Here is a 21,606-nt window from a genome sequence, read left to right on the forward strand (position 1 = left end):
TTTCCCGTTTCATATTAAATCACTAAAGTGTACAACTTGATTAGAAATGATGAGCTTCTTTGGGATCCAGCCCAAGCTTTGTACCCCGTTGCCAATATTTAAAAACTCTTGAGGCTGTGTTTAGCATTAAATGACATGTATTTAATATAACAAATACATATACATAAGTTGAGACATTCCCAGGGTACAGCATCCCCCCACCCCATCCCCTGTATATTAAAACAAACATTGGGTGCGTCTTATAATCCGGTAGGTGTGTGAATGGAAGCGACGACCTCTGGGTTGTGCGTCCAGTGGTGGTGTGAACATCAACAACACCGCACCCCGTTTAGTTTCTCAGTTAAAAAGGAGAGAAGCGTTACGTTATTTTTACAAATGCAAAAATAGGACGTCTGTCAAAGAAAGAGCTTCACAGCTCATCGGATTCCTCCAGTCTAAAATAAAGATTCTGGTCAAAAGATTTCTTAATTTATGAACCAGCTCCATTGCCAATTTTTAAATATCGATTTAAAGCTTTCGTGACTGCAGGGATTCATATAAAATAATACAAATAAAAACATTTTATTATGTTTATTTATTATTATTTTATTATTTCCCTTCTACGTGACTTTACCGAAAGAACCAAAAAGATGAATATTTAAATACTCTTAAGGATGCTTTGTGTTGCTGCTTCAAATGGTATCACTTCAACGTGAATCTGGCTGCCGCCTGATGAAGCTAGTTGTAATTACTGGCGAAATGTTGGACTCAGATTGTAAATGTTTGTGGCTTTGTTCTCCAACACACCGGTGTGCTGTACTAGTGAGGAATTGGCCACGTTCTGTTTACGTGTCAAACCTTACTCATTGGCTGTGTCAGGTGTTGGCGGGTTTAACGACACTTTAATATATTTACGTGATGTAACCCAAAAAAACCCTGTATTATGGACATTTATATATTTAAGCGATATATCCCAGAAAACCCTGTATTATGGATATGTTTTTGTTTACGTGATCTAACCCAAAACACCTGTATTATGGATATTTATATATTTTTGCAATCTAACCCCAAAAAACCCCTGTATTATGGACATTTATGTATTTAAGCAATCTAACCCAAAAATCCTGTATTATGGACATTCATATATTTACGCGATGTAAATATATGATTAATTAAGTGGTGTTTTTTCTCCTCGATCATCCTTAAGAGCAACCAGCCCCTCCCACCCGCCGCCCCCACGTACTTAAGGCAACTGGGGAAGGCCAAACGCCTCCCCCCCTCGCTCCGAAAATAACTGTGCTCTGCCTATCGCACAACGCTGCTGCCTGCTGCAACCTCCAGCAGCAAGCAACCTCCAGCAGCAAGCAAGCAAGCAACGCCGTCGACAAGACACAAAACACCGCTTCACCCTAAAAGATTTAAAAAACACACGCGCGCGCGGACAGGTAAGATGAGAGAGACAGAGAGATTCGGTCGGTGTTTTTTTTTGTTAAATAATTTTCGCTTCGTTCGGCTGCGGTCGTTGGGGTGTTTGTTGTTGTTGTTGTGGTAAGAATTTTAGAAAGAAGCTGCCGCTGCACAGAAACGCGAGATTTGACAATAGGTGGCGGCGAGGGCCTAGCGCGGGATCCCGTAGGTGCAGTGCGAAGCGGTGTAGACTAGTAAGGGCGGCCGGGGTTCGGTGGGGGTTTCCCCGCAGAGAGGGATCAGGCCGCACGCCCCCGTCCCCCGAAGTGGTTTTTTTTTCTCTGTAACAAAACATACGTTATTTGCGTTGAGCTACACGCGTACGTGTTTTGTAAACGGCGCTTATGGATGTTGTGTAAGCTTGTCGGTCTGTAAACCCTTCGAGTTATAATCACGTGAAGTTATAATAAGCGACAGTTGTCTGCCCGTGATTCGGGGTGGGTTTTTGTTTAGGTGAATGCGCGGTTGTCGATTTGCGTTTATTGATTTGCGAACGCCATCGAGTGTCAAAAATGAACACTTACATTGTTGTCACCCTTGTTGTGTACGTGTCCTTTTATATTCGCGATATTGTTGATGTAAACGCCGTTGTTGCTTATATTTATTTATCCACGGCGCCGCTATCAATGTGTGTGCCCTGTTGTGTTGTGCCGTCTGTAACACGTTTCACGAGTAATTGGACGCTGCCGGGCCTGGCTGTGATTAGGGTGGTTTTTGTTGTTTGCTGGATGTGGTCGTGAGTGTATTTGTTTGTTGTTGTAAAGGGGCCGTTCTTAAAACGAGAACTGCCGCGACCCAAGCGAAAGGTGATTGAAGTCGATTGTGACCGAAATTCAGTTTTCTGAGGTGTTTAGGCAAAAGCATGCGTTGCTTATCAATGTGCTTGCTGGATGCTGACTTTGCCGGCTTCCGATCGGATTTAGGAAGCGAATTACTTTGTCTACTGATTACCCAAAGGGATTGTATCCAAGTGTGTAAGTGTGTTAAGCGTGAGACGTGAAACATTTCCTAACGGGGAATGAGACCTCTCTCAACCAGTCATCCTCCGGAAGAACTGAATTGTTTGTAGCACACATGAGACAACACTGTAATTGGTTCTTAGAAACGTTCTATTCCTTACCAAATACTCGACTATATTTGTGGCAAGTTTCCGCTTCCTCGCACTTTGTAAAATACGACTATGTGTGCAATTTACCATGTGATAATCTGATTGCAACCACATCTGTGTGTGTGTGTTGTTATTGCCTTGTTATTTTGCTCATGTCCAATATCCACACTTGAATATACCATTACCGCTTTCTGGAATGCGTTGCTGTTTAATATGATTTGTTTTTACTACTGCCCTTGACCATATCACCTGGAATGCGGCTAGTCTGAATCAGAACTCAGAAGCTGAAGCAGAGTTGAGCCGGGATGGTGATGATTGAGAAGCAGCAACCACAATTCATAGAGCAGGCCCCTGCAATTTTCAGCAAAGAGTCCAGCAAAATGCATTGCTGTATTGTACCTCCTATGCTCCCCAACTTCAACCCACACTGACCAGTGTAGTGAAGCATGGTCCAGTCACCCCATAGACCCTGTACCACATGGGAAGACATTCATCATTGGAGCTGTACACGTTATAAGTGAAGTGTTTCACAATGACACTTCACATGCGCTTACAAACTTGGTGTTTTCGTGGGATATTCTCAGGGGAGTTCGTGAGATTTGCTTACATTTAGTTAAAAGGGGCCATTACAAAATGCGCTTCGTTATGTATTGTTATGTCTGAAACAATGCCGATGTTTGGGAATGGTAACCTTGAGTTCACATCCTTAGAATTGTTTTTATTTTATTTTACTGTTTCAGAGTTGGGCGTGATTATGCCACCGTACTTTTCGTACTGCATTGCACAAGTGATTAAACTATTTTTAACGGGTAAACGCAGACGTATGGTGAAAATAGTCAATAGTACGTTTATGATTAGTGCTTAATAGTGCCTATGACTAAATCTCCCAGAATACCTCCGATTTCGTCAGATCTAGCTCAGCATGTTTGGGTCAGGATGGGCGACCACCTTGCATCACGAGCGTTATACACTGCGGGTCTATGTTATGGGCAGCACAGCATAATTCATTGTTGTCCTCTACTTCTATGCTCTCACATTCTATTCTCCTCACTCTCATCAATCTACAGGCGTGGAGAGGCCCCTCATCTGCCAGTGGTTTGACATATGGCAGCACGTGTACACACTGTTGCTCTGCATTGTAATACTATCAATAATAATCATAAGAGCCACACCCATGCCGTGTCACACTTGATGTAATGTTCATTGTTATGTTTTTCCTTCTCGCAGAGGACAAAAACATGGGCACTCCGCAGAAGTTTGTGTCAAATATAGAAGAAGCAATGCTGTTGGAAATATTGAAGAAGAAGTTGGCATTTCTGTCGGGTAATTTCTGGCGCCTTCTTGTTGTTGTGTATTCTGTTGTGGTTTTGTTACAAACACGTTAAAGAGGAAAGCGGCCATACATCCCAATGCAGGACCCTCTTTAAAAATGTATTGAGACTCGACGAGGTCTCTATTATACAGAATTTCAGCAGCTTTTGTTTTATTTAATGTATGTGGATATATGTTATATATGCAATGAAACGTATTAAAGCATTTAATTAATATGGGAGTTAAGCAGCATATAATAAATAGACTAAAGTTAAAACGATGATACGTGGGAAACATTTTGATATTTGATTTGGATTTCTCCTAGGATGAATAAAGATTCTGATTCTGGCTATAAAATACAATATGAATGTATGAAGTGTTGAAATGCATTCGTATTCTGTCATTCATGTGTATTTACCAGTTCTATTTTACTTGAATGATCGTTTAAACCTACATTCTTCCAACTAACCACCCACTAAGCTACTGCTTTCGTGCCATTTAAGAGCTTGTAGCTCCTGAGTGGGTGCATTGGGTTTGTTTGGTTAATTGTTGGTATTTGTGGGACACTTTTGAGGGCAGCATGTCCAAAGCAATGTATTGTTTACAGTCTCCGGTTCATCCCAGTTCATCCCAATTTCTCCGCATGTTTGTGCTTGTCATATATTTTTTACCCTGCTTTGACGTGACACAAATCGTGTTTCTTTACTGATCGGTCACCGGGGGAGTCCCATGACCTTCAGATTGCTGAGTTTGACCCTGCTTCTCAATGGATGAGCCGGGTGGAAAGAAAAAAAAAACACTGCCTCAGCTTTTTTTACGGGACGAATGTTCAAATGCAAAGATGTGCTTGTGCTTCGAAATACATTAATACTTCACCAGAACTGGAATGAACTGGCAATGTAGCCAGGATAAACGCCCCAATAAGTTGAAACAGAGCTGCGGGCCTAAGCAAGGAATGTCATTGTTACTATTAAGCTTTCAGCCAGTGACGAGATGGATTCTAGAAATGGGCAGATTGTGGAATCGGATTAGGTGAATGTGATTTGGGGTGGATGGTGCAGGGGGGGGGGGGCACTGTGTGTTCATTGCCAAGCAGCTGGGAGTGGGGGTTAGCCAGAGGGAGAATTAGGCTGAAGCCAGAATACTTGAGTTTCATCCAAACAACCTGACCCCTGACCCCTCTGGCTTCTCAGCATTTGAGAATTCCATAACGCGTCTATTATTTCACTGTTTGAACGCCACAACTTTAGAATGCAATTTTGAGTTGCGGTTGAGACTGTGGCTCATGAAACCCACATCTGTTTTCACAACAATGTTCAAATGCTATAGCCCCGCTAGAAAGCATTATATATGCAGGAAATGGTAAACGTATCAATATTGCATTGTTGAAACACTCTTTTGCATCGTAAAGAAAAGGGCTACTGTGAATTTGTTCATAGGTCATGAAATGGAAACGAAACAACAAAACACAAAAACAGCTCTTGTAGATGCACACCTAGGCTGTGTATTCTGGTATACCAACCCACACTCACCAGCATGGTGAAGTATGGTTAAATAACTTCCACAACCTGCATAGTGTGGGAGGGGGGGGGGTCTCTCGTCTCGCAGTGGATTGACAAACGCCATACGTGTGTATTTTTCAACAGTTAAGTGTACAATGTAGATGTGTTTTGTACATTAATTTGCACTGGAGAGAAAAAAAAACACCCCAAATTCTCACCAAAGAAGGCTTTCACAAAGTTCACACGGTTTTTGTTGCCGTAATCATGACTTGTTCATGTATCATCAACCACAAAACTCAAGTCGGGCATATCGCGTGGCACAGTCTAGCCACTTAAATGCACTGTTGGCCGAAACAAAAATAAAACCATTAAAACAAACTTTGGTGGAGGGGGGGTGGGAGTTTGGTGGGGGGGGGGGAAATCCAAACAAACTTTATCGGTGACATGAGTAATAACTCAATGAACACCAGGAACTTAAATAGTGCTTCCCACCCCTAGAGTTGGTAACAACCCCCATACACTCACTCGTAGCTTGCCCACAGCATTACCCATTTGTCTTTGGATAATTTGAATTTGCAGTCGCTGACTCACACCTGTGTTTACACATTGAGTGGCCCCTTTCAAACAAGGTGTCTATTGTAAGAGGTGGAACCAATTATGGTCCTAACGTATGCAGTCGCCCTGCACTTTTGTGCACTGTGATTGCATATATGCGGCCCTTTTGTCAATCCACTTCGAGATGACGGGCCTCTCCACGGGATGAGGGTCTTTTTATCCATACTTCACCACGATGGTCAGTGCTGGGTTGGTGTAGACTTGCAGAACGTGAATGGATTTGGCTGCCCCGTGCTCTGCTGCGCTACATACACACAGTGCTGCACCATATAACGTGCTGCTGTGCATGGTGAGACACCCTTCCAAGCACTATCCTGGCTTTGCGATGCCTCCCATCCAAGATATGATGAGGTCGGGCACATTCTGGGTGATTTGGTCAGAGGTGTTACAGTACTACGCAGCGAGTCCATTTACTGCTAATTTAGTGTGGAGTACCGCTCATCTCTATTGGAGGCCCTGAGTCAGAGTTGAAAATTCCACATTCCTATAATGGGAAAAGGCTTTTCCAAAGGATAACCAGTGAACATTTTTACGATAAATATTGTATATCAGTTCGATGCAATAATTTTATCCAAAAAATCTTAAAACAGCTAGACCACCTCTGGCGTGGATTATAAATGATCCCTTTTGATGAATATATCATTTACATTTCATTTTACATGAATTCTTTAGGCAAAATGGGGTGCACATCTCAAGATGCTCTCCAGAAAATTGAAAGTGCGTATATTTATTTTATAGTGGCAGCCATGCGTGGGCAGAGACTCTTGAGCCTGGACTTGGACAGGGGGAAAGGATAAGAGGGAAGAGGTAGGAGAGCAAGGGGGGGTAGAGTCTGATGCGAGGGGAAGAGGAAGAAGTAGTGCATGGAGGGGAGTAGAGCAATATGAGAGAGAAGCGTGCACGGAGGGGAGTCAGAATTATATTTAATTAATTATCATCTTTATTTAGACCGGAGGAATCCAATGAGCTATGAGGCTCTTTTCACACATGTCTAGGGTGAGATTTAGATGAGAGAGTTAGTGGAGTGGCTGGAGAAGAGTAGAGTGAGATGAGAGGTTGGACGGATGGGTTAGGTTGAGTCTGTGGAACTTCTGAAAAATGGTGAGTGTGATCTTCAAAGTGGTCTGCGCTTGGGTTGGGAGATAGTGGAAGCATTTGAGGTAAATGTGCGATGCGCTGTCATTTACCGGTGCAGGTGAGAAGTCCAGCAGCAGCAGTATAAATTTAGGACTCGTAACAGAATTACACGGAAGTCCTTCTCTGTCTCACACCGTCGCCATCTCTGTCCCCTGCAGGGGGCAAAGATCGCCGCTCCGGCCTCATCCTGACGATTCCTCTCAACTCGGATCAGAACAACATCGACGAGATCAACGTGACGCTTAACTACCTCCTCAGTATTCCCAGGCAAGTCGGCCCTGTCCCCCCCCCCCCCCAAAAAACCCAGGAGCAACATTCAGCAGCCCAGGCGCCACCGTGAAGCTCGGATATCAAACCCTCCAGTTGGCCGTTTGCCCGCGAGCAACTTTGTTTGCACTCTAGCGCTACAGTTCCTGAAAAAACAATTGGGGGAGAAAAAAAAAATTCTCTCGTGGGATGGCATTTCACACCGCCCCAAAGCCGAGTGTGTTGATATTAATGCACTGAGCATATGTGTGGTGTAAAAGCTGCGGAGACGGAGTGTCTGCCGCTTGTTTTGAAGGACGTTTTGCCCAGAGGTGTGTTTACCCGCACTTTACACCACCATGAGCCCCGTTCGCCAGTTGAGCAAAAGCGTGTGTCGGCGTAACCTGCAATGTATGTAGCAGGACATTATTACGGATAGTAATGTGAATTAAATCAAACTTAACGTGTCGTCGCTCATCATTCGTTGATTATGATGATGTTCTGTTATGATAAACGAGTGTACATAATTACCCTCTGTGTCATCCTTCTTGGCCGGTTTGACAGCTCTTGAGGTTTTCATTTGGACAGGTGAAAGGTTATGGTCTCCGAGTCATTTGTTTGCGTTTGCCCTTAAGCTACAATGACCTCCGACCTCATCACCTGCCCGTACAACTTTTTTCAGAAACGTTTTCTCACACCAGGGCTTTTGGCAAGGTGGCCAGGACGTGACAGTACAGCAAGTAGAGTGAATTAATCCGCGCAGAGCATTGAGTGATGCCCCTGTGTGTTTGTGCGTTTTCGATGGTGTGATCCAATTTCATCCCAACGTGCCAAACATCCTTAGGCAGGACCGCCACAAGCAGGTCCTAAAACTCGACGAGACTTTGTCATGTGAACCAAGTGCTTCATTAATATTACATTGCACATTGTATGAAAACTCCTAACAGCACAAAGCCAACCGCAGCCCTAATGTGACGTTGCGTGTGCTCTGCATTATGCTAAAGTCGCTTGGCAGCGGCACCGGCAATTTTAATTGCCATTGAAGACATCATAACCGTTCCATGTGACGATAAGTCACGCGACGCCCGTTGCCAAGTTGCTTCTTAAAACAAAAACATTCTCCCAAGAGCCACAACTCTACGTGGTTATCACGTCACTAGTTGACACCATTCATTTACCAGACTGTTGCTTAAACTTGATTTGAAGCTTTCGTGACTGCAGGAATTACTCTTTGGTTCTTTCGGTAAAGTCACGTAGAAAGAAAATAAATTCAATAATAGAATACGAAGTTTCGATTGCAACACAAGCAATCGTCATCAGGTAGAACTACATTTGAGAGCGAGACAAAACACAGACACGGAGACACACAGAGACAGACACACAAGCAGAGAGAGACAACACAGACACAGTGTGACATCCTTTGTGCATTGGACATCAAAGGACACCGTTACATCATGAATTGAAAACTTGAAAATTTGAAGCGCATTCTTAATTGAAAACTCATTTCTTAAAAAGTGCTTTTTGTATTTAGTTTGTTGTCCTTCCCCCACACCTCCGATTAACACGGTTGGCTACGCACGGTGTGAAAGAAGTTCAACATACATACATGAATGCTGATAATAATTTGGAGGACTGTTCGGCATTGCAGTGAGAAGTGCAAGTCCCGTGGCTTCACCGTGATTGTCGATGGGCGGAAGGCTGCGTGGAATCTGGTGAAGACGGTGGTGCTGACGTTACAGGTGACTTCTTTTTTTACCTTTCCCATTCTCGCACCTCCTGTATCTCGTAGACCAGTGATTCTCAACCGGGGGCAGTGGGGGGGGGGTATGCGGACCCTTGGGGATGCAGTGTCCCAGGGGGTACGTGGGTTGATTTTCAAATGTGTGAAATTATATCATACATGAGAGTTATTGGTGAATAATCATGTACGAATCTGCATGGTAACGTAGAACGATCTAAAATTTCCTATTAAACCCACTGATCACGAACAATGTGCTTTTCAAAAGTAACCAGCGACCTTCGAACAACTGACATCACGCATGTAGAGCGTCCGTTGAATATTTTTTATTTTCTTTATTCGCTTGCAGTTGCTATCTAGTTAGGATACTTCACGAAAAGGGAAATTGGTTCAAATTTTGATGTTCATTGATTTCTTTATTTCTCAGAACCATGCATGTTTCAGGGTATTTGAAAGTATTGTAAGTGCGTATAATGAAACTGGTTCCCAGGAGCAATCCTGGGCTACATCGTAGCCTCGGAAACGACGGAGCACCTTTTCAAATGCAGCTCGCAGATACGTTTTGCAATCCAGTTCAGGACCTTGATCCCATCTTCTGGGCCTCGTCAACAACCGCTGCTTCTATGTTCATCAATCTCAATTTTTACAAGCCTCGATTTAGATACAACCACTCTTCGTTTTACAATCCTCAATTTACACACAAGCAGTTTGAATATCGAATATCACGAGCTTAATTTTTTTTATTTACAACCACTTCTACTTTCATTACAGCCACTGCATAGCCATTTCTCGATTCATCAGCCTCAATTTCTATATATGTGTAGTGATGCACTTCCGGAGACGGATCGTTATGGCACCTTCTTTATTCTCGCACGTCAGGGAACTACAAACGCCCTACGTGCTTACACACTAGTCACACATCCGTCTAATTCGACGGCGCTATCTCGCTAGTACAGTTGACAGGCTAAGGATGGTAAAGTTGACGGCGACGAAGGTGACGAACAGCGACACAGCGATTGGATCCACTTCCAGCAACAGTCGCGAGCTCTCGACCCGGGGGCCCACTTTTATCCTCCCGGTGTTGCCTCGCTCTGCCCTCGCCACGCCCCTTTTCTGGAACCTTCTAGCAGGTTCCCGGGATTCCAGATGGACTCCATCCTGAGCTTCGCTTTAGTTCTCCTCAGCCCCGTATGTCCTCCCTCTGCTGCCGTGTATACTGCCCTCTGCTGTCAGTACCACTTTTCCGTCAGCAGCCAGTGTTATTACACTACATATGTATGTATCATGTAGCTTATTTTGCACCATACGTAGCCAACCATGCTAATCGTGCTAAACACAACTATGGGCAATTCAAAAGGTTGGGTCTACAGCAGTGTTCCTTGATTAATTTTCAGAGGGGACGCCACTTTCGCCAATAACATATCGGTGTGAGGGCCGCCACACATTTGGGTTTGACAGCATGGTGGGGTGTTTTCACATTTGTGTATTGTCAGGGGCCGCACTAAAGGCCACCAGTGGCCCGCGGGCCTTGCAACGAAGAACACTGGTCTATACGCACGTATACAATTACGCATGGTTTTTATTTCTCGCGTTGCAGAACGTCATCCCGGCGGAAGTGTCCCTCGTGTGCGTCGTGAAGCCCGACGACTTCTGGGACAAGAAGTTCACGCACTTCTGCTTCTGGAAGGAGAAAAACAGGCTTGGCTTTGAGGCATGTTTCAGTAGGAATGTAGAAAAGAATTACAGTCCTTTGTCAATTGACCCTTTCTGAGACGTTTGCGAGTTGCAGGGCAGGTCCCGTTCACCGCTGAATCTTGGAATGCGTAAGCATTTAGCGTTAATTTTATTTAGAGAGGCGTTGCGCCGCTGTTTTAAAGACATTGTGCTCACCGCAGAGAACTGTAGCGATACGACCGCACTCTATGACAGCTGGCACCAAAGTGTGTCACACGCCCTTCCGCATGACCATTTTTCTTCAGATTCTGTTCCGATGCCGTACACCGATGTGGTACGTACGTTATCGGAACCGTCGTCATCGGAGCGGGAAATGGTTAATTAGCAGCTCGAAAATCACAATGTTGCGATTTCAAGTCCTGGAACGGATTCAACTTGGCTCATCTCCCCGAGGTCGACATAACGAAGTGCTGCTTCGGGGAAGTCAAAAATGTTTTTTCTGTGGCTAGACCTGCCCCCCTCCACGGTAATGTGGAATTTTCGGTTTCTGCTGTAAACAGGAAATGAACACCATCGCAACACCCACCTACTGGGCTGTGAGTTGCCCAAGAGGGTTGGTAGTACAGCAAGCCGGTTGTTGTAGGTTATTCCCTGATGTGCCATGGGCAGCAGAGGGCAAGGCAACAAAAACCCATCGCTGTACCTTAAATGTGCTCCAGCGTCATGCAGTACGGTCAAATAGTCCACACAGTGTTGGAAGACCCTCATCCAGCAGTGGATTGACATGTATACATCCCCTCATGTCATTGAATGCTGATACATTCCTTGGGAGTTTTGGTTTTCTCCTGCAATCAAGAGCACGTTCAAGTAAAGAATCGGTTCAACTTTCTCAGGTAGCATATTTCTATATATAAGAAAAAATTGTCTTGAGGTCCAGTTGAGGCTTCCCTGTGTAAATAACCGGTTGTTGTTGTTTGCGTTTTAGGTCATCCTGGTGTCCGCTAACAAACTGACGCGCTACATAGAGCCATGTCAGCTGACGGAGGAGTTTGGAGGAACGCTGAAGCACAATCACGTGGACTGGGTTTCTAAGCGCATGGTGCGTCACGCCTCAAATGCACTCCCCTTCCAATCCAGCACTCTGTCCATTGCTTATCTGTGAAAATAATGTAACGATGCATGCATCTAAAAGAGCCCTCTATATAAAAGCCGCACACAAGCAATCCTCAAATTACGACCACCCGCGCTTACGAACACAAGCACTTGCGAATCAGCTTCCATCCCTATGTATTAGTTTTTTTTTTAACATTGACTTAAAACGCAAACTCTTGCTGCCACATTGAACCGCGCAACTATTTTGTTCGGCTGAGCAATGCTTAGCGAGATATAAACGAGTCTGCCTCGTGCTGGGAGTGAGTGCTTGTGTGTGCGTGGGCATTTAAATGCGGTACATTGCTGTGTTCCGACTTACGAACGGTTCGACTTACGAACAGGTCTCGTGAACAAATTGTGTTCGTAAGTAGGAGACTGCAAATACTGGGTGTTTTCCACGTGAAATGTGAATCGTGTGTGACGTTTACATTCGCTGCGTAATGATAACGCGTAGCAATATCGACGCACGTATCGAGTTGGCGCGACGACACGACGCGTGCAGGGTGAAGTCGCGGTCACGTGATCCTCGGGACCCATGGGGGGGGGGGGGAGGTGTATGTCATTTGGTGGTAACGTGTGCCGCTTGACCACTGTGTGTAGTGTTTGAAAACACATTTTGCTCTTATTTGGAGACCTAAAACTTGTTTCATTGTCACCTACTTTGAGTATATCTCCACCTATGACCAAAGCAAGAGATTGTGCCTGATCTCATCAGATCATAGAAGCTAAGCAGGCTTTAAACTTGGATACTGCTCTGATAGGAAACAATGACTTGGCATTAAGGCTGTGGGGCTATATGTGATACAGCAAAGGGCAGTGGAGCAATATTCGGACTGTATTTATATGATCCCATGTCTATGCTCCCAGCCTTCAACAATTCATGCACTGACTGGCGTTGTGAATTATAGGCAAGTAAAACTAAACTGAACAATTTTTTTTATTTTAGCAGGTAAGACCCAGAGGCCACCTGGCCACAAATGATAGCCCAACGAAGTGGCCTTTCTCGTGGAAATGTATCGCAGCTAAATACTCGTAACGTGTGATGTTGATTCTAAATGTGAAGGGAAAAATCCATGCGACCACGGGGAGAACATGCAAACTCCAGATATACAGGCATCGGGGCTGGGATCGAACCCACGACCTCTTGTATACCAGGCGAGGTAGTTAACATCTCGCCACCATGGTGAGCTTTCTCTTATTCACCAGTGGTCGAGACTCATAACCGAGTGGCAGCCTAAGGAGGAAAAATGCCTGACAGTACGTGGTAAGATATCCCATAGTGATAAATGCACTTCTGCAATGCTGGTGATCCAGGTTGAAATCCTGACCACGATGCTCAACAGGAATGGGAATTGGCCTGGGCCCTCCCCTGTGTCAATTTTTGTAAAACACGAGTACACCACATCTCGTCACCATGACCCACACGGCACCGGGAGGTCCTCGTCAAGCAGTGGGTTGACAACGGGGCTGCACACGTGCTCGAGATGATCTCTCAACATTTTCTCCCGTGCGTTGTCTCGTTGCACGCCCCCCCCTGTAGGCGTTTGAGAAGTTCGAGAGAGACTCCTTGACGCTGCTCAGCGAGATGGCGCGAGTGATGAACGGAACGAAAACGTCAAACCAGCAGAGTGGAAATCTGTAAGCATCAGCGAGTGGTGGCGCTTCACGGGCTTGTTTTGTACCGATGGCTGATTAGCGGTCTGAAAATTAAAATTTCTCCCCATTGATGGTGCTCATCTCCGTTGTTGATCCTGAGCCAGTCAGTTGTGAGAAGTACGTACATATTTACGTACGTGTAACTTTTTTAGCACCGTACGGTAGCCAACTGCTGATCGGAGGTGCGGGGGAAGGACAACAAACTAAACACAATAAGCAGTTCTAAAGAAATGAGTTTTCAATCGAGATTTAAAAGTGCATAGCTCAAGTGGCTCCTAATATCGGCAGGAAGAGCATTCCAGACGGCCGCAGAAGCACATCTGAAAGCTAACCCAGCCAGGTGGCACCCTGATTCGATTTCTCAACTCCCAAATGGAATTGCAGTGAGCGCAGACCATCATCCCTGCAAGGTTTATGAAATGAGTAATCTTTTTTGAGCAGAGAATGGCCCTTGCCACGATAAAAGGTGCAATGCTTCTCTATCAGAAAGCAACCTTCGATCAAATCACCCGGAATGCGCCAGGTCTCACCAGGTCTCCGAATCAAAGCAGGGGTAGAGCCTGCATAGTGCTTGGATGGGTGACCACCTTGCACAAAGGGTTGTCATAGTCAGCGGGGCGACGTGGTGAAGTACTGTAAAATAACTTCCACGACCCGCACGAAGTGGGTGGCCCTCATCCAGCAGTGGATTGACAAAACGCCCTACTCATATTTGCGTGCAGTAGAAACCGGCCGTTACTTAACAAAATGGCTGTTTCCGGTTTCTAATTTTTGGTGCAACCTCTCCAGTGGTACTCACTTTAATTACAATGGAGGGACACGTACAATGATGATGATGATTCAACCGCAAGCACAGTGGACTCCCATCGAAGCGGTTCTATCTCCTTATTAGCAGCGCACTGCAGGCATTTGATGCCGTGCAGTAATTGCGGTTCTTGTTTACGTTATGACATTCTGTTGCTGCCTTGTACAAAGTGTTTGTTGATTGAAACGTTTTGGTTCATTTTGTGTCCTTTGCAGACCCTCGGACGAGCACATGCTGTCTGGCGACCCCGAAGCCTATGCTGAAAATGGTACCGTCCTCTGATTTTCTACGTCTGGTTAAAATTGTAATCATTGTCGTCATCTTCCCTGTCTAATATCTATCCACTGCTGTATCAAGGCCTACCCAAAGCCGTCACCATCCCACGTGGTCACGCCGATCGCATGGTGCCCTCGTCACAGTAGATGTCCTCTCGCGGGTGTGTTCACCCTGCTGGCCGCGCTGTTGTTGATCTCAAGCCCAGGCCATCACCCACATGCTTCTATGTTAATTCGATAATTTTGCTGCTATACATTTCACATGATAAGCCACTTTGTTGAGCTATCATTTGTGGCCAGAGTGCTTCTGAAAAAGAAGCTAATAGCTCAGTGGGCTTCACCTGGTAAGGTACAAATAGTTTTGTTTTATTTGTGTATATGAACCTTATGGCGGTACCCCAGGGTACCATAGTACCGCGGCTCTCGCATAATGTCCAAGACTCTCCCCTTTTCCCAATCCCAGTTCCGTATTAAAATGGTCAAAACAATGTCCCCTAACTTGCGTTTTATTCCACGCGTTCCTCTTTCCGTCTCTCCGGTGTGATTCCAAACGTGCACCTCTCTTGACGTTTCCTTGCATACTGCTCAGCTTTTTGTTTCCATCATCTTTGTAAATGTGCGTATTTCTGAATTGTTCTTGATATCTGGCAAAGCCTTCTGAAGTCTCAAACCTCTGAAGCATTCTGCACTGGAATGCTTGGCATATCCCCAAATAACTATTACATTGAACTACCCATTGAAAATGTACACGTACAAAAGCAATAATGCATTGTAAATTAAGAATGAGTCAATATTTATTTTTTATATGTTTAACATAACATGCTATTATAAATGGATATGTAAAAACAATCAATTTGCAGCAACGGAAGCCACAGTATTTCATTTGGATTCTTGAAATGTTGCGGGCACAACTTAAGTGCACCATTAAATCGCATTAAAACTTTCCCCTCCCAAGCGCAGGGCCGTGTGTGGATGATGATGATGATGATAATTGACACTTCCCAGCACGGCAACCCATATAGACTTGGCATCTCTTACTGTGGCCTTGAAAGATTTGGCATCGTTGGTTTATGCTGAAGGAAGCCTGTAAATGTGTTTTTTTTTAAATCGCCACTTTTTGTCTCGTGGGCCGTGGCGGAAGTCGACTGCCATTTGTCTATATCTTTGCCTTTTTAAAATGTGCCTTCTGATGACAGCTGAACAATTCAAAACACATGGTTTCAAAATATATATACGAGCAAAAACCGGCATTATTATTATAGTGTGAAAATAGTTCAAAACGTGTGTTTCATTTTATTCTAAATGCACAGCAGAAAAATGTACTGTAATTTTTTTTCCAAATAACCAAATTCATTCCTCCCATAAGCTTCCTGTTATTCCGTAAGCACTCCAGTGCTGCACATATCAATCTTGCATTCATTCAACACATATGGACATTTTAAAGGCGTTATGGGATTTACGTGTGTTTTGATGTCTCTACAACAGTTTGGGGACCTGAAAGTTCCAGGCCATGCTGTGTGGACAACCTCAGAAAGATGACATGGACCTTCCTGATTTCTAAATCGGATCTCTTTAAGCCGACATAATACCGATGTAGAATTCCAAAGGGGAACAACTTTGGACGGCCCCAGCGCATCCGTGCGTCGGTTGGAGGGCTTGAGGTTGGGCTCGGGGTACTTGAAATTCTCGGACTGTTGCTCTCGTGAACGCATTTGATAAATTCCTGCACCGACACGTGACAATGTGCTTTAAAAACCGCTATCGGTGGATAGCACCATTTCCAGATGGCAGTGATCTAACTCCAAAAAAAGAGCCTCAAAATGTGGGCCACTTTTTAGTTGTTATCTGGAAGCGTGATTACTGGCTAACTTGATGTCTGATACAGTACATGATCCTTAAGGAGTAAACCCACAAGCGGTCGTATCTCGGTCCTGCTGTTGTCTAAAATAATGTGGTGACAGCTTTAAGTCTCTCTGAGTTGGTGTCTAAAGCGAGAGGCTGTGTGCATTACGCACGCATTGTGGCCATGTCACATGACACGCAGGGCATGATGGGAGAACCGATAAACGGTCGCAATCGCACCTTTTTGCTCTTCATAAACCACCTTTTCCGTATATTATTGCTCATGATCCATATTTGTTGTTGTTTTTTTCCAACCTGCACGCACGTTTCTGCGCGAGTTTCTCATTGTGTGCAGAGAGTGTCAGAATCGGTTCACGCTACTGCTGTTTCAAACACATTTTTGCTTCTTGGAATTAGCTCTGCTGCTGTGTCTGCAACCTGCCCTCTAGTCAGCTGCTTATGGCCAATTCGCTCCGCAATGCACCCGATTCTGTCGCATCTCGGAAGCTATGCAGGATTGAGCGTGGGTGGGAGTAGTGCTTGGATGGGCGACCATCCTGCGTGATGGCACGCAGGGTGCTCTGGGCTTCCTTGGGGCTACGGTGTCATCAGAGGGCAGTGCAGCAGAAGTTATTGTATTGTGCTCTGCACCAATGTCTATGCATACCACTTTCACCAACCCATTGACTGGTGTCGTCAAGGCCTTCACCCAGCTGTAGATTGACTGAATGTACGTACAAACATTGTCAGCTACAACTGTGTGCTCGGCACCTCTGCTTTGGTATAGCTCCTGTGCAGCGGGGAAACGCACTTCCGGATGCAAGAAGAAGCGTTAAACGTTTTCCGAATACGACTGTTTAAACTGGGTCTCTCTACCCTGGCTGGAGGAAAAGGAGTGGCTGCCTCTCCTTTCCTCTGCTGCCCCGACCGCATGGACCTCCCTCCCCCTTTCCCCGTCCATGCCATCCAACCGACTCGCTTTCCCGTGTTCTAAACTCGACGCCACACGTTTTCCCCCTTTGCCTACAGTTAGATGTGGCGTCGCCCTGTCTACGGCATTGACTCTTGCACTTGTAAACTCTGACGTTTGTAAACGGCGTGTGGAATCTTACGTGCATGCTTTGTGTTTTATATAGGTTGGCTCTCGATTATTGGTCGGTGGAATATCTAGTTTTGCAGATTATAATGGTGCTTACATGCGTACGTTGGTTTAATTACAAGCTGCTCCTCGCTCGTTGCGGGTCACTGCCTCATTGTCCACTTGACGGCACGAATGTCAGCAAGTAAAACATTCTGCATGTTAACCCCGATTCTTTTTCAGGCATGCAACAAATGTATTTGGAAAGCTACGTTCACGTCTGTTTTTTTATTTATCTGAGTCACCCTTCCCTCCCATTACGTCAGATAATTTAAGGGTTGACTGAACTCCTCCTTCGTAATGTGGAACTCTCTGCATCATATGTCCTTGTAGTCTTCCTGCAACATGCATAACTCTGCGCATCATTTGCCTTGTATTGTATGCGTGCTATCATAGTATCACTTGTTTCCCCCTCCTTCAACCATAACTGTGCCGATCATTGAATTGCGTTTGTAGTTTTGCACTTTGTTTATATAAATTATGTTTCATTAATAAATTCACGTGAAGACAAGCAGTTCTTTTGAAGGTGTAATAGGTAATAGTTACATTTCTTGAATTGAGCAAACTTGTAAGAACTTGACAAAATAGGTCATGCAGCTGTTGTTGCTGACCAACTCCCCGTCAACACGAAAGAAGAAGTGAGCCTTTCCTGTGTTAAGAATTTCACATTGTCTGAAGCTGACTACCTGTGTGTGTGTGCGAGCGTGTGTATGTTAGGGAAGCGGTAGTGTAGCAGTTCGCGCGCTACAATATGAACCCGGCTACTTGCGTTTGATTTCTGCTCACAGCCAAACACCATTGATTATCTGAACCAGACCTGGGCCTCTGCTTGATTGAATCCGCCTCAAAGGAGTACCTGGTGCGATGTGTAAACATCGCTACTGGGGAGACAAAGGCGACTGGTCGTGGTGCTCGCCACCCACCCCTTCGTGCGTCGTGCCGGCCATCATAGGTGCTACTCACGAACAGCACTTGCCCCAGCAGTCTGTTGAAGGCTACACGGGGGAATCTTTGTCTTGTGTAGGACGCCAGCTGCTCCTGGACCTGCAGCAGAGTCAAGGGCCGCGGGCCGAGGATGACCTGGTCCGGTTTCCCGTGGAGGGCGAGGTGACGGTCCAGGCCAGGGTTTTGGAGCTGCTCGATGCTGTGCACTCTCAGCACGAGAAGTGCCGTGAGATGTGCCGGCAGCAGAGTCAGCTGATTCGTCTGGACGACCTACGGCAGAAGATCACCGAGGTGGGGGATGTCTTTTAAAACTGCGCGCTATGCCGTTTAAAAATCTCAACACAGTGCCACACGATCTCACAACAAAATAATTGCTGACACCTGATCGCAGATGCCAGGTCCCAATCTCGTTATCAACCGCCAGAGTGACATTCAGCATGATAATGTTATCTTAGAGGGGGGAGGGGAGTTTAATTCGTGATCTTATGAACGAGAGCCCTCCAGCCTTTGCAACTGAGCTCCATCCCAGCCTCATTAATCCACATTATTTCCGTTAATTAAAAGTCCGTGACCGCTCGCTATACCACTGTTATCTAATTACGTTTAATACATGTAAAATAATATAACGTATGACCTTTCTTCGAGTAATTTAATGCAGAGATAAGTTTGTTTTGGTGTAAAAAAAATCCCATTTTATTATTGTAACCGGCAGAAAATTAACTATATTTCGTCATTTTTATATTTTAATCAAACCGGCTGTGGCTGCGTTGGCTCTACACTTTAAATGGATTTCCCCAGAAGCTATGCATCCCGCCTCTTGTTTTGATTACCGACCAGCTTGATGTCTTTGCAAGTGGGTTTTTTTATTCCCTTTGAGGTCGTCTAAATTCTGCAGTGTGCGACATGTGTTTACCCTTAGATCACAGTGTCCGCCTCTTTGTAATCAATCGGTGAAAAATCCCGCTTGATGATGCAAGTCCTCGCCAGCGCTTCGTTTATCTTCGTTTAAAACTCACGCGTGGCACAATTAGCTTTCTGTCCACTTTCCATAACAAACGCTGTGGATGAATATGGCACATGTTCTGCTTGAAATCACTTTACTTTGTAAAGATTCTTTACAGAGTGTGGCAGGCAGCACAAGCCTGAAGTTGTTGGGCTGTAAGCGTGCAAACAACTTCGTTTCATACGGCCACAGCCACTTTGAGGCCTACTACCAGTTGAGCTGCACTGATCGACAACTAGAGGGGACTATTTTCAGTCTGGCAACAACACAGTGTTTCTAAATTTAGCAGTCTTAAGTCACCTTCAAAGGGGAGTCCTAATTGTTGTCATTTTATTGGATAACGCGACGGTGTGTGCGCTAATGTACGTGCCCCTCAAAAGGTATTGTTTTATATTCCTATCCGGCCCTCGGCAAGGGAGAGACTTTCCAGGCCTGCTTCATGGCAACATCATTCAACCTAAGTGCATTTGAAAAATTATGAAGCTAGGCAACATTGTGCACCCCGGCACTTTTGCAGGTTCGTTCGAGGAACGTGTACGGCACGGCACGGAATTAAGTTTTCACAAAAGTCCGTGTAAACATAGGTTCGTTCAGTCAGCGCCGGTCATAGCATTTCATTTGATATACCGAGCATGAGCTGTAGAGACATCAGCCGATTTAGCTGCTGCCTGCCTGAGTCTGGCGCTGCACCACGCACCACTTACTCGTATGTGTGCCTGCTCGCGGTGAATTCTTAGCCAAAAAACTTCACAGCAATATAGTGCCACGAATAACTTGTAGGCTAATAGCTGATCGCTGAACGCAAGAGAAAATATAACATGGTTGCACGCTGCCGTTTATTTATGAAACGTGGAACGTTTCCATTTTTTTGCACGGCCCGTTGTAATATTTTTTTTTTTTCTCGCGAAGGAAGGAAATGAAGTGATGCGGCCTGGCTGGCAGAGAACGCTCTACATCCTTGTATAAATACATCAGACCGCTCAACCAAAGCGAGCGTAATTACTTGCACATTGGCAAAAAAAATTAGCGATGTTCTCTGTAATGCTTTTGAAAAATGTCAGATGTCTCAATATTTTGCTGGTGTGAAAATATTAAATCCCATGCGTTTGCTCATGCCATCACATTATTATGATGATTATTTTTTTCATACTTTTACAGTTAAATATTCTGTTGAGAGTTAAGAGTTGAGTTGTTGCTTTAAGTATATTTTATTTAGGAGCACGTCGCTGGTTGACTGGTCAGAGCACTGAGCAGGCACCGCTGTGATCCTGGATTTGAATCTGGGTTTCAGCCACTCATGATTATCAAGTGTAGAGCGCTGATGATCTCTGCCTGGTCGCCAATGACTGCACACAAGAAAACAAGGCAGTAATGCCGTAGTTTTACTTAATTTGACAAACATTCCAGCTCGGACAATTGAACATTTTGGCTTGACCACCAGGTGACAAACCATTTGTGTGGATAAAATGTGGCTAAAGAGATGATTTGAAAGAGTTATCAAAAGTTGTTCTGTGTTATCTGCTTCTGCGAGCCGATCTTCGTATGTGGGTTGATGACCTGGTCTGGGAGTTTTGAATGGGTTTTTTTTTGTCTCGTGACAGAATGCTGATAGCACAGTTGGAATATAGTCTTGGAAAATCATCTAAGAGATGCATTGTTTCGTACTGTTTTCCAATACGCATTTATCCTTCGCAGTATATGTCCATTACAGAAACCGACGGGTGAAATGCATTTTCACATGAGTCCATTTTGCTCTACTTTGTGTCTCCAAGTTACGGGCAACCCTTTGGTCAATTTCGTCATTGCATCACTATAACAAGACTTGTAGTGCTGCCCCCATGTCAGATAGACAGATGGTCATTGGAATGGATGGATTAACTCTGGAAATGCATAAACGCTTTCAATGTTAGTTGGAAAGAGTTAAAAAGGAAATGTAAAAAAAAGGTAACGAGAGTAAATGGGTTTAGTTTGACTATGTTGTGTTGTGTGAGCCGAGTCTAAGAAAAAAAACTT

At 44.8% G+C, this 21,606-nt stretch overlaps 1 protein-coding gene across 1 annotated transcript in view; it reads left to right on the top strand.

Annotated features, from left to right (window-relative positions):
- Positions 1–1,262: 1,262 nt before the first annotated feature.
- The window catches only part of SESTD1 (SEC14 and spectrin domain containing 1), a 35,941-nt gene continuing 15,597 nt past the window's right edge, over positions 1,263–21,606 (top strand). The window contains exons 1-9 of the mRNA XM_061563348.1: positions 1,263–1,424; positions 3,782–3,877; positions 7,278–7,386; positions 9,014–9,104; positions 10,701–10,814; positions 11,763–11,876; positions 13,470–13,567; positions 14,606–14,658; positions 18,670–18,881. Coding sequence (XP_061419332.1) covers positions 3,793–3,877; positions 7,278–7,386; positions 9,014–9,104; positions 10,701–10,814; positions 11,763–11,876; positions 13,470–13,567; positions 14,606–14,658; positions 18,670–18,881 — 876 coding nt within the window. The 5' untranslated portion in view covers positions 1,263–1,424; positions 3,782–3,792. The remainder of the gene's footprint in view (positions 1,425–3,781; positions 3,878–7,277; positions 7,387–9,013; positions 9,105–10,700; positions 10,815–11,762; positions 11,877–13,469; positions 13,568–14,605; positions 14,659–18,669; positions 18,882–21,606) is intronic.

The sequence above is a fragment of the Lethenteron reissneri genome, chromosome 31, assembly GCF_015708825.2.
Source record: "Lethenteron reissneri isolate LAM-NWPU_2019-01 chromosome 31, ASM1570882v1, whole genome shotgun sequence".
Taxonomy (NCBI): domain Eukaryota; kingdom Metazoa; phylum Chordata; class Hyperoartia; order Petromyzontiformes; family Petromyzontidae; genus Lethenteron; species Lethenteron reissneri.